The sequence below is a fragment of the Electrona antarctica genome (assembly GCF_951216825.1).
Source record: "Electrona antarctica genome assembly, chromosome: 15".
NCBI lineage: Eukaryota > Metazoa > Chordata > Actinopteri > Myctophiformes > Myctophidae > Electrona > Electrona antarctica.
Genome location: NC_136796.1, coordinates 25,388,409 through 25,402,090, shown reverse-complemented (window position 1 = coordinate 25,402,090; position 13,682 = coordinate 25,388,409). Strand labels below are relative to the sequence as shown.

At 43.0% G+C, this 13,682-nt stretch overlaps 1 protein-coding gene across 1 annotated transcript; it reads left to right on the top strand.

Annotated features, from left to right (window-relative positions):
• Positions 1-9,338: 9,338 nt before the first annotated feature.
• Positions 9,339-13,637, top strand: LOC306938190 (zinc finger protein 706). The gene is made up of 4 exons (XM_079522249.1): positions 9,339-9,439; positions 10,333-10,468; positions 10,763-10,890; positions 11,114-13,637. The coding sequence occupies exons 2-3, from the start codon at positions 10,334-10,336 to the stop codon at positions 10,856-10,858; spliced, it is 231 nt and encodes a 76-aa protein (XP_079378375.1). The 5' UTR covers positions 9,339-9,439; position 10,333; the 3' UTR covers positions 10,859-10,890; positions 11,114-13,637.
• Positions 13,638-13,682: the final 45 nt, after the last annotated feature.

Genomic DNA, 13,682 nt, shown 5'->3' with positions numbered 1-13,682 from the left:
TAAAATCGTCCGAAATCGTGAAAAACAACATACTATAGCATGCCCTCCGACACCATGGACTATAGCCTTTCCCCATTTTTTCAAATCCTCAACAATGATGAAGAATCGCTCACTATAGCGAGCCGCTCAATGACCTTGACCAATATCAATGACCATGAGCAGTATAAATTACCTTCATAAGACTAGTAAATGACCTTGACCAGCATAAATGACCTTGACAAGTATAAATTACCTTGACCAGTCTAAATGACCTTCACCAGTATAAATTACCGTGACCAGTATAAATGACCTTGACCAGTATAAATTAACTTAATAAGACTAGTAAATGACCTTCACCAGTATAAATGACCTTGACCAGTATAAATGAACTTCACCAGTAAAAATGACCTTGACCAGTATGCGGTCCGTGACCATGGACTATAGCCTTTCGCTTTTCCGCGATTTTCACCTTTTTTTCAAATCCTCCGAAATCGTAAAAAAACGACATACTATAGTATGCCCTCCGAGACCATGGACTATAGCCCTTCGCTTTTCCGCGATTTTCACCTTTTTTAAAAATCCTCCAAAATCGTAAAAAACAACATACTATTGTATGCCCTCCGAAACCATGGACTATAGCCTTTCAGTTTTCCTTGATTTTCACCTTTTTTTAAATCCTCAACAATGATGAAGAATCACGCACTATAGCGCGCCGCTCAATGACCTCTGAGACCATGGACTAATGAACCATGTAAATACAACACATTGAGCAGGGCACTGCAAGGAGTTGAACCCCGTTCCGGTAAACCAGAAGTACGACACCAGTGCCTTAGTTTTTGTGCTGTCATTTACAGGTCCTTTCGTTGACAGTAAAGTAATATATAAAGAAGAAAAACACAGAAGCACGAAAATAACATTTTCGAATTACCGGTATTTGCTTTGATTTTTTTTCTTTCTCTTGTCGACCTCCCACATTTCATTCGATGATAAACAAAAAACAGTGTTGGATCTGTAAGGATCCATTTGGTTACACGTGCGTGCGTGTGTGTGTGTGTGCACGCTTCGATAACCAGTGTTGGACCTGTAAGGATCCATTTGGTTACACGTGTGTGTGTGTGTGCACGCTTCGATAACCAGTGTTGGACCTGTAAGGGTCCATTTGGTTACATGTGTTACACTCTCAGACTTACAGACATGGACCAAATGGTCAATTTGGTTACACTAGACCTGTACGTGCCCGTCGGCCACCATATATACTATACTGCGCCTGTGCGTGTGTAGGTGCATGTGTGTGTGCGTGCGTGTGTGTGTGCACACTTCAATGACCACTGTTGGACCCCTCAGGGAGCCACCCATAATCAAAACGGTCACAGCAAACTGTTGCATCAGAACTGGTGGCCAACAGTCGTAACCAACACCGCCGCCGACCCACAGGAGAATACCATCGCACAGTGGTATCAGACCAACCACAATCAGCCAGCCCTCAAACCAAACCCTTCGACCTAGAAGAACTCAAAACTGCAATGGGAAAGTTGAAACCCGGAAAAGCAGCAGGGATTGATGACATACTGACAGAAATGATACAGCACCTGGGACCTAACGCAAAGACCTGGCTTGTGGGGATGCTGAACACATGCATGGCACAGAAAACCATCCCTTCTGTCTGGAGAAAGGCCAAAGTGGTTGCAATCCCCAAACCTGGCAAAGACCCATCATCCCCAAAGAGCTACCGACCCATTTCCCTCCTCTGTATCACCTACAAGCTCTATGAGAGGCTGCTACTCCAACGCCTCATGCCACTCATAGACACCAAGCTGACTAAAGACCAAGCTGGTTTCCGTCCCGGCCGCTCCTGTGCTGGACAGAGCTCAACCTCACCCAACACATTGAGGATGGGTTTGAGGGAAAACAAATAGCTGGAGCAGCATTCAGAGATCTCTCTGCTGCCTACGACACTGTCCAACACCGCACAATGGTCAGGAAAAGCCTCCTCAACAACAGGCACTTCTATGTCCAGTTAAATGACCAGAGGAGTAAATGGAAAGCCCAAAAGAACGGCCTCCCACAAGGTAGCGTGCTCGCCCCCCTCCTTTTCAATATCTACACAAAAGACCAGCCACTACCAACAGAATGCCAGCGTTTCATCTACGCCGACGACCTCTGCATTACCACCCAACAAGCAGACTTCCAGAAGATTGAGTCTGTCCTTGAAAGTGCCCTCCAAGAAATGTCAAGCTACTACAATACAACCACCTGAAACCCAACCCATCAAAAACCCAACTATGCAGCTTCCACCTGAGGAACCGAGACGCGAAAAAAGAACTGAGCGTCACTTGGGATGGTCACAAACTCTCCAACCATACCCACCCCATGTAACTTGGAGTTACACTGGACAGGACACTCTCCTTCAAAAAACACCTGGAGAACACAAAAGACACAGTAAACACCCACAATAACATCCTGTGAAAACTAGTGAACTCCAAGTGGGGCGCAGACCCACAAACAATCCGTGCAACTGCCATGGATGGCCCTGTCTTTCTCTACAGCAGAGTATGCCTGCTCAAGCTGGAGCCGATCACATGCCTTTATGCGGTCCCCCCCGCACATCAGACGACTGTGTATCGCTCAAGATGAATGGAGAACACAGGAGATAGACAGTGAAGTTGGGGATGAACGGAGGAAAGTCTGGAAGGAAATGATAGAGAACACCAACATGACAATAAACAGCAGGAAGGCATTGGCCACAATACGCCTTCTTGGCAAAGACCACACCACCCATAATCACAATGGTCACAGCAAACTCTGGTGGCCAAAAGTCGTAACAAACACCGCTGCCGACCCACAGGAGAACACCATCACACAGTGGTATCAGACCAACCACAATCAGCCAGCCCTCAAACCAAACCCTTCAACCTAGAAGAACTCGAAACGGCAATGGGAAAGTTGAAATTTGGAAAACATAATGGCAGAATGATACAGCACCTGGGACCTAACGCAAAGACCTGGCTCCTGGGGATGCTGAACACATGCATGGCACAGAAAACCATCCCTTCTGTCTGGAGAAAGGCCAAACGCCTCATGCCACTATAGACACCAAGCTGACTAAAGACCAAGCTTGTTTCCGTCCCGGCCGCTCCTGTGCTGGACAGAGCTCAACCTCACCCAACACATTGAGGAAAAACAAATAACTGGAGCAGCATTCATAGATCTCTCTGCTGCCTACAACACTGTCCAACACCGCACAATGGTCAGGAAACTAATGGACATGACTGGTGACCTGGACCTGTGTCAAGTCATCAAAAGCCTCCTCAACAACAGGCGCTTCTATGTCCAGTTAAATGACCAGAGGAGTAAATGGAAATCCCAAAAGACCAGCCGCTACCCACAGAATGCCAGCGTTTAATCTACGCCGACGACCTCTGCATTACCACCCAACAAGCAGACTTCCAGAAGATTGAGTCACCCATCAAAAACCCAACTATGCAGCTTCCACCTGAGGAACCGAGACGCGAAAAAAGAACTGAGAGTCACTTGGGATGGTCAAAAACCTAACCATACCCACCCCATGTAACTTGGAGTTACACTGGACAGAACACTCTCCTACAAGAAACAACTGGAGAACACAAAAGCCACGGTCAACACCCACACCCGTAAAATAAGTGTTTACACACCTCATTCAAGTTGCAGGCAGGCAGGCAGGCAGGCAGGCAGGCCGGCAGGCAGGCAGGCCGGCAGGCAGGCCGGCAGGCAGGCAGGCAGGCAGGCAGGCAGGCAGGCAGGCAGGCAGGCAAGCATGCAGATAAGCAAGCAGGCTGAGGCAGGCATGCAGGTAGGCCGGCCGAGGCAGCCAAGGGTTAGGGTTAGTCAGCTCAGCCAGGCCTCTCTCGAGGCCTGGCTCTCTGTCTGCCTGGCCCGGTCAGCCCCGCCCTGCCTTGCAGCAACAGAACCAGCCGGCCTGGCAAGCCAGCCAGCTCAGAATGCGAGCTCAGCAAGCCAGCAAAGCGAAGATTTTTACAAGCCCAGACTCAGAAAAACCCAGTTTCAGGCCAGGACAGGACAGACAGTTTGTGGCAGACCTTGGCAAGCAGGAAGGGTCGCAGGAAAGCATTGGCAGCTGGCAGGAGGCCCGGGCAGCCAAACCCTACCCTTTGGCTTGGATGACTAATCAAGGGCACTGCACTGGGCCCGGGCAGTCAAACCCTACCCTTTGGCTTGGATGACTAATCAAGGGCACTACAGGCCTGGGCAGTCAAACCCTACCCTTTGGCTTGGATGACTAATCAAAGGCACTGCACTGTTAGGGCTGAGAGCCTGGCTTGCTGCAAATGCGGGTCTGGTTTGGCTGACTGTTGGCTGTCAGGTAGGAGACCCTGGCTGTCTGCTGGGCATCCTGAGTCTGGGCTTGTAAAGATTTTCGCTGCGCTGGCTTGCTGAGCTCGCATTCTGAGCTGGCTGCCTTGCCAGGCCGGCTGGTTCTGTTGCTGCAAGTCAGACCGGGCCAGGCAGACAGAGAGCCAGGCCTCGAGAGAGGCCTGGCTGAGCTGACTAACCCTAACCCTTGGCTGCAATGGCTGAAGTGCGCTGGCTTGGCAGCCTGACTTTCTACACTGGCTGACTGGCGGGGCTGGCTGGCTGCGTTGGCTGACTGAGCGGGCTTGCTGGCTAGAGCCTTCCAACGGTGTCTACCTTGATCTCCGTCCTAAGAAAGAAAGACAGAAAAAGAAACACACAAATTCAGAACGACTTAAACCCTCTAATAAAACAATTCTGGACAGGAATACTGTATTGCAGGGGTGCCCAAAAGGTACATCGTGATCTACCAGTAGATCACAAAGGCTGTGCAGGTAGACCACATGGCATGCCCCTGTATATAATCTATCACTTGAATTAAGGTGACTTGATTGATTGACATAAAAAAGGCTTGTCAGCTCAAATGTTGCACACAAACATCAGTAGCATTACAAAGTTATTGTGACAGTAATAATTGCTATAGTGTGTGTTCACTAGTAACAGTGTTAAATAGTTCTATATTGTGCAGTAATGATTGCTATAGAGTGTGTTCAGTAACAGTGTTAAATAGTTTTATATTGTGACAGTAATCATTGCTATAGAGTGTGTGTTCAGTAACAGGAATATTCCTGTCTCTCCAGCTCTTTAATAAATAGAATAGGTTTAAACAAAAAGAATCTTCAGGTAGGTGACACATTTCAGCCAATCAGGAGAAAGTAGCTATTTATGAGCTTAATGTTCCAGTTCTAATTGTGTCTGTTACATTACAATCTCACTTGTTTAATCTGTATCCTGACTGCGTTCCTGATTGGATAAAATTGCAGTTTCAGAAAATGCTTTTTCTGTTTAACAAAAAGCTGGAGAGACCGGGAGACCTCTGTTACTGAACAAACACTATAGCAATGATTACTGTCACAATATAGAGCTATTTAACACTGTTACTGAACACACACTATAGCAATGATTACTGTCACACTATAGAGCTATTTAACACTGTTACTGAACACACACTATAGCAATGATTACTGTCACACTATAGAGCTATTTAACACTGTTACTGAATACACTATAGCAATGATTACTGTCACACTATAGAGCTATTTAACACTGTTACTGAACACACACTATAGCAATGATTACTGTCACACTATAGAACTATTTAACACTGTTATTGAACACACTCTATAGCAATGATTACTGTCACACTATAGAGCTATGTAACACTGTTACTGAACACACACTCTATAGCAATGATTACTGTCACACTATAGAGCTATTTAACCCTGTTACTGAACACACACTATAGCAATGATTACTGTCACACTATAGAACTATTTAACACTGTTACTGAACACACACTCTATAGCAATGATTACTGTCACACTATAGAGCTATGTAACTAGGGTGACCAGATCCCAACTAACCAGATGTGGGACAAAGAGTGTGTTTGTGTGGGAAAATGTGGGACACATGCAGGGTTGTGTTGTGCACGGACAATACACCAGCCAACCAACCAATACAACTGGACAATACACCAACCAACCAACCAATACAACTGGACAATACACCAACCAACCAATACAACTGGACAATACACCAACCAACCAATACAACTGGACAATACACCAACCAACCAACCAATACAACTGGACAATACACCAGCCAACCAACCAATACAGCTGGACAATACACCAACCAACCAATACAACTGGACAATACACCAACCAACCAACCAATACAACTGGACAATACACCAACCAACCAACCAATACAACTGGACAATACACCAACCAACCAATACAACTGGACAATACACCAGCCAACCAACCAATACAACTGGACAATACACCAACCAACCATCCAATACAACTGGACAATACACCAACCAACCAACCAATACAACTGGACAATACACCAACCAACCAACCAATACAACTGGACAATACACCAGCCAACCAACCAATGCAACTGGACAATACACCAACAAACCAACCAATACAACTGGACAATACACCAACCAACCAACCAACCAATACAACTGGACAATACACCAACCAACCAACCAATACAACTGGACAATACACCAACAAAACAACTGGACAATACACCAACCAACCAATACAACTGGACAATACACCAACCAACCAACCAATACAACTGGACAATACACCAACCAACCAATACAACTGGACAATACACCAACCAACCAATACAACTGGACAATACACCAACCAACCAATACAACTGGACAATACACCAACCAACCAATACAACTGGACAATACACCAACCAACCAATACAACTGGACAATACACCAACCAACCAATACAACTGGACAATAGACCATCAAAACCACTGGACAATACACCAACCAACCAATACAACTGGACAATACACCAACAAAACAACTGGACAATACACCAACCAACCAATACAACTGGACCAACCAACCAACCAACCAACCAACCAACCAACCAAGGGGCTTTGATTTGATTGTGAAGGCATGAATTACAACCAACCAATACAACTGGACAATACACCAACCAACCAACCAATACAACTGGACAATACACCAACCAACCAACCAACCAATACAACTGGACAATACACCAACCAACCAACCAATACAACTGGACAATACACCAACCAACCAACCAATACAACTGGACAATACACCAACCAACCAATACAACTGGACAATACACCAACCAACCAATACAACTGGACAATACACCAACCAACCAATACAACTGGACAATACACCAACCAACCAACACAACTGGACAATACACCAACCAACCAACACAACTGGACAATACACCAACCAACCAACCAATACAACTGGACAATACACCAACCAACCAACCAATACAACTGGACAATACACCAACCAACCAACCAATACAACTGGACAATACACCAACCAACCAATACAACTGGACAATACACCAACCAACCAATACAACTGGACAATACACCAACCAACCAATACAACTGGACAATACACCAACCAACCAATACAACTGGACAATACACCAACCAACCAATACAACTGGACAATACACCAACCAACCAATACAACTGGACAATACACCAACCAACCAACACAACTGGACAATACACCAACCAACCAACACAACTGGACAATACACCAACCAACCAATACAACTGGACAATAGACCATCAAAACCACTGGACAATACACCAACCAACCAATACAACTGGACAATACACCAACAAAACAACTGGACAATACACCAACCAACCAATACAACTGGACCAACCAACCAACCAAGGGGCTTTGATTTGATTGTTAAGGCATGAATTACAACCAACCAATACAACTGGACAATACACCAACACTTAACTTGTAACTTGACTGGGCTCGAGTAGAGGGCTCAGCCCCTATATTTAAGTTGGTTGGAAACCCAGCAACTATCGTTATTAGTCTGTACAGGTTGTCTAGATAGAAGGATATAGCTATATATATATATATATATATATATATATATATATATATATATATATTCCCATATTATATATATATTCATACTATTGTATTGATTGCATATATACCTTCTGTCTATTGTATATATAAACCTTATTGAAGCACTGTGAATAAACAACAGTTCACTTGCCAGCCTTGTTGCATCCTTTAATTACCCCTAGACATATAAAAGAATGTAACAGTAGAATATTTAAGATAAAGGTGCATAGTGACACTATTGTACAGTAGGTGGTGGTAGGCACCTTTACGTTGGTTGCGATCATAAGAGAAGAAGAAATCATTCTAGTCCAGAAGCAGTGTTGCCATGTCCGCTTATTATAGGCGACTTTGGGCTTGTTTTTCTGTAATGTTACTTGTAATAATTATGTGTAGAGCTTGTTTGTTTCCTAATAGCTGGGGGCGAACTCGTAAGAAATCACCACAATTTGGCTCTTGTTGACTAGTTTTTTAATTTTGGTGTGGTGTTAGGTATGGGTATAAGGTTTTCAAAAAGCTGTGCAAACGCGTTGGGTGTGCCCCCTAGTGGCCTGTTTGCACAGACTCAAATATTAGATACGTATAGCTATGGTTGTAAACCAAAATAATTGATAAGAGATTTTTCAATGGATTCTGTTACTATTGGGTGTGCTAAATAACATACTAAAATCTTAGGAAAAACGAACAACCAGAAAGGCATCGTTTTAAAGATGGCGTCCATGGTGGCTAAAATTAGCTAAAATGCCTATAAACTGGGATTTAATATGTAAAAAATCACAACAATTATGCACTTCGTAACTACTTTTTGAATTTTGGCATGGTGTTAGGTATGGGCATAAGGTTTTCAAAAACCATTGCAAACTAATTTGGCTCGCCCCCTAGTGGTCGGTTTGCAATGAAACCACTATTTGATATGTCAGTATATGGGTGGAACCCCAAATAATTGATAGAAGAGATTTTCCAATGGATTCTGTTACCATTGGGTTACTACCAATAGTAACAGAATCCATTGAAAAATCTACCAATGGTAACAGAATCCATTGGAAAATCTCTTCTATCAATTATTTTGGTTTTCAACCATACCTATTACCTATAAGTGAGTCTGTGTAAACCAGTGTAAACCCACTAGGGGCGCTCCCAATACGTTTGCACAGCTTTTTGAAATCATTATACCCATACCTAACATCTATGCTCTAACACCACACCAAAATTCAAAAACTAGTCACCAAAAGCCAAATCTTTACAAGTGCGCCCCCAGATATGATTTAAATCAGGGTTACATTTTCAAGTCAAGGATCCCCATATACTGCGACGGGTTGTGAGCTTGTAGATCTACTATTTGCTTGTTTCTTTTGAGCTTGTTTTCATAGACCTGGTTGCTTGTTTCTCTCACACAATCTGGCATTGTGGCAACAACACAGTCCAGAAGAGAAACGACAGAAGAGCAAGGAGAGACACAACTCGAAGGTAAATATGATTTTTAAAAAGAGTGCCGGCCCGTTCCTACGTTTAATTTTGTTTGTGTGATACTTAACTCACCGCGCAGACATTTGATTTAATCGTAGTTCAATATTGTTTTAAAACATCGGTAAAATTGTAGTCACTTGTTAACGTAGCTGCTAAAACGGCTAAGGTTAGCGAGCTTAGCAAGGCGGTGCCGGTAGAGAAAGGCCCAATATATTAATAGTTTATCCATAGTCCTTACCGTTATGTCAGTGGTTCTCTACATTCCTAATCCTAATGCCCTCCCAGTTTTCTGGTATGGAGAACCGGTCCACTTGGTTCCTAGGCTAAACCTCCCAGTCCTATTCCTAACATCATTTTCATTTTGTCAGGCAAATGATGAGGCAATGTATGGTCCACCCACGGACCCCGCTTTGAGAACTACTAATGTTCTAGCAATCTATCAATGTTCCTGAGAGGCAAGCTCAGGCGGGAGTTCCGACGATAACTATAATCGACTATTTAACAAAGACTGGAGGATTGGAATTTAAGTTTCACAAAGTTAATTCCCATTTAAAAGTGTACATGGCAATGGTGAGAGGTATGTCTAGTCCACAGCTGTGTGTGTGTGTGTGTGTGTGTGCGCGCGCGTGCGCATGCATATATATGCACACACACACACACACACCGGTATATGCAAGGCATATGAAGAAAGCTAAGCTTACAATTTGCAAACATCGCATCAGCTCAAAAATATTTAGTGATCTCATGAGTCAGAAGCGGTTCACTCTGTGATTTTTTTTGTGTGTGTTGTCGCCATTCAGCAAGTGATATATCTATGGGTTAGTTTTACCTCAAGTGGAAACTCTTTAGAATTTGATTGGTAACATTGCTAATCTTGTGTTTCCAATCCGCAGCATGGCACGTGGACAACAGAAAATACAGTCCCAGCAAAAGGCTGCCAAGAAGACAGCAGACAAGAAAAAGGGGCAGGCTGCTGATCAAAAGACTGCGGCCATGGCGGCCCTAGTACACACCTGTCCCGTCTGCAGGGTGAGCAACATTACTAATAGTTGTGAAACATTAGTTTCACAATTAGGATTAAGTCAATCATTGTGTTTTTGAATATCATACATTATTTTCATGATAAATAGCAGTTATTGCTACAGAGGTGAAAGGATTGACAGGATTATCTATTCTGTAACGCAGTGATTTCCAATGTAAATATGAAGTCAAGCCTTTCAGCGGAATACTGTCAACTTTGTATCGTATGGGCTCAGGCTGTTGCTTAAACAGCACCTGGGAAGATTGCATACAATTCTATGAGTCTTCTCTCTTCCAATCCAGACACAGATGCCTGACCCCAAGACATTCAAACAGCACTTTGAAAGTAAGCATCCCAAGTCCCCCATGCCCCCTGAGCTGGTTGATGTTCAAGCATAAACAACCACTGCCTAGATTGGACCAAAAGCTCGGTAAGAAGACTGACTGTACTACTAGAGTAGTTGTTTTATATATCGTTGCTGTTGGTAGGATACCACTTAACTCCATTTGAGGTTTTTGATTGATAAACCAACGCTATTAAACACCCTTTACGTCTGTGTGTTTTGAAAATATTGATGAAAAGTATCAAAAACTTCTCAACTCCATTGCAGCTGTCTTCACAGACAGCTTAACGCTTTAACTCTCATTTTCCAGATACAGTGACCATGGCTTGAAACACAATGAAGATGGGAAGGATGTTGGCAATGAACACTGGGACCTGGCAGTTTTAGTGTGGGGGGGTATGCATGTGTGAATGTGACTCGTGAGCATGAATTGAATGAAGGGGAGACGTACACCAGCACCCTGTTTTTATATTTATTTTGTGTATAACTACCCATAATATTCCAAGAGTGGTTGGTCCAGAAAGTAAGTGTGTGTGTGTGTGAGAATTTATAGTAAGTTGTGCGCTGGGATATAGCCAATCTACAAGCTCTCAACACATCGCACTCGCAAGTTCGCAACTACATACATATCAGGCTTCAGCCTGCTAACTATGGAGATAATTCTAGTAAAGTTTTAACAAAACCCCAGCTTTTGGCATGGAGGAGTTCACATTGAGCATTAGTCGAATGGGACAGCTAAAAGTGTCAGAGTGTGGGTAATGACCTTATTTTTGTCCATGACAAGGTATAAATGGCACATTTCTGAACCCTTGACCACAACAGATATAATGCTGCTGTTGGACAAAAAACTCAACTCAACCTGTTTTTCTTCTCCCCACCCTGTTCATTTGAATAAGAGTTGATCATCTGTGTATTAAAGTAACCATCATGGTATCAAAACTTAGAAACCCACACTGCTCTTAAAGTAGCTCTTCATTCCTGGAAAACCTGCCTTTTGGAGCTACATGTTTTTTTTTTGCCGTCGGCAGTAACTGATTTATACTTCGCAGGTGTCACGCACAACAATTAGATGATCTACAAGCTACAGTAACACTGGCCCTGAGACCCACTGAGCTTGTAGGTCAGCTATTTTGGCTCCACAACACCGGCATGACACTTAAGCATAAATTAGGCTCAACATATAGCCTCTGCTGCTTGTTCACATTCAATACCACCTAGACAAAACAGTACCTCACGTTGGACCACATGTTGCAAGTTTCCGTCGTCTGACATTTTTGCGTACTCTTTGTTGTAGAGCTGGGCGATAAGAATCACATATTTTTTTACCTAATCAATAATGTGATGATATTTTGGGAATGACTATTGGTTGTGTGTTTACAGAAAGCCTTAGAGCTGCCACTGCCTTTCTGTGGCAAATATGTACTAGAAGCGGTCCCCTTCACAGTGCCACACGTTGTGGTCTGTCACTCTCGGTGTCCAGAATTTAGGGCACTTTGCTCGGGTACCCGAGTAGTTGAAGTTCAGCTTTTGGAGAGAAGCGCCGCTCATCAATGCCACCTTCCTATTCAGGGGGTTGGAGGGACATGCTCACAAGGGGCAAACATTGAGTGGACGCATTGGTGCATGTGTAGCATGATTTCCAAAGTGTTATGCAGCTCAAAAGATGCTTTCAGTGGACATGACCCCTATTGATGCTTTCAGAAGATATTTACACACGACATATAAAAAATAAAAGATCATCAGTAATGTGATTATGGTAACCAAGCAGCGTGTTGACTGGGTGCATTGCTCAACCAACCATTGTAGTTATATATCACAATATTGATATATTGCCCAGCTCTACTTTGTTGCAAAAGTTTTCCCCAAAACTGTCTTGGCACTAAGATCACCTTTTGTTACAAAAGAAGCAAGTGTAATCATATTGTCAGCATATTTTGGTTCCCGTCTTCAATTTCTGATGAGTACTTGTATAGGCCCCAAACCTGATCCTTCTTGATCTTTTCAGTCGTTACTTAAAATGTATAAATAAATAATTGAAGGGTTTCATTCCAAAAATGATAGGACTTCATTTCAGATCAACCAACATTACTTAAGTAAGTGCAGATACCGGTAGTCAAGTACGATCAATGTGATTAATCCTGTTGTGGAGATACTTAATTGCACGAAGCATGTGGTAAACAGAGTTTGGCAATCGGCTGCTCCAATTGTTTATTCAACTTCACCCTTTCAAATTATTCTCCACCCTCCATTAGGTGCAGTACGGTGTAATAAGAATCTTAGGTCTCGTAGAACTTCTGTCTTGATAAGACAAGGATGATCAATTGGATTTATTGCAATATCAGGCCTGTATTTGCATTTTATACGATAGGTAAGGACGCCATTATGGAATAATGGCCTAATATGGGAAATTGTTTGAATATGTGTTAAAATATTATGCACAATGTTGATGAAGATCATGTCAATTATGCTATAACGCTAACACTTTTCTAGAATGTGTCCTTTGTCTGCACACAGTGGAACCTAATTTAGTAAAAATGTGAAGATGCCACTTCTTTTCATAGTACTGGTACATTAGCTATTTGCCAGTTATTCTCGTGAGTATTAGGGTTAATTCAATATGTTGTCCATTTCATTTTAGATGATGAAACTTTTCAATTGTTAATAGCCCCAAGGACTGATATTTTGCAACTTGTTTAGCATCTGCCAAAACGTAGCTGTGTTTTGGTTCAGGATATATTTGCTAGCATTGGGCAAACAAAATTGACTTCATGTTTGTACTGTTGTTATTTTTTGTTGCTTTTTACCCTTTTCAATAAATTGAACTATGTATTTAATGTTGCAATCCTGCTCTTTTCATCTTGTACATGGGGAAAATTTGA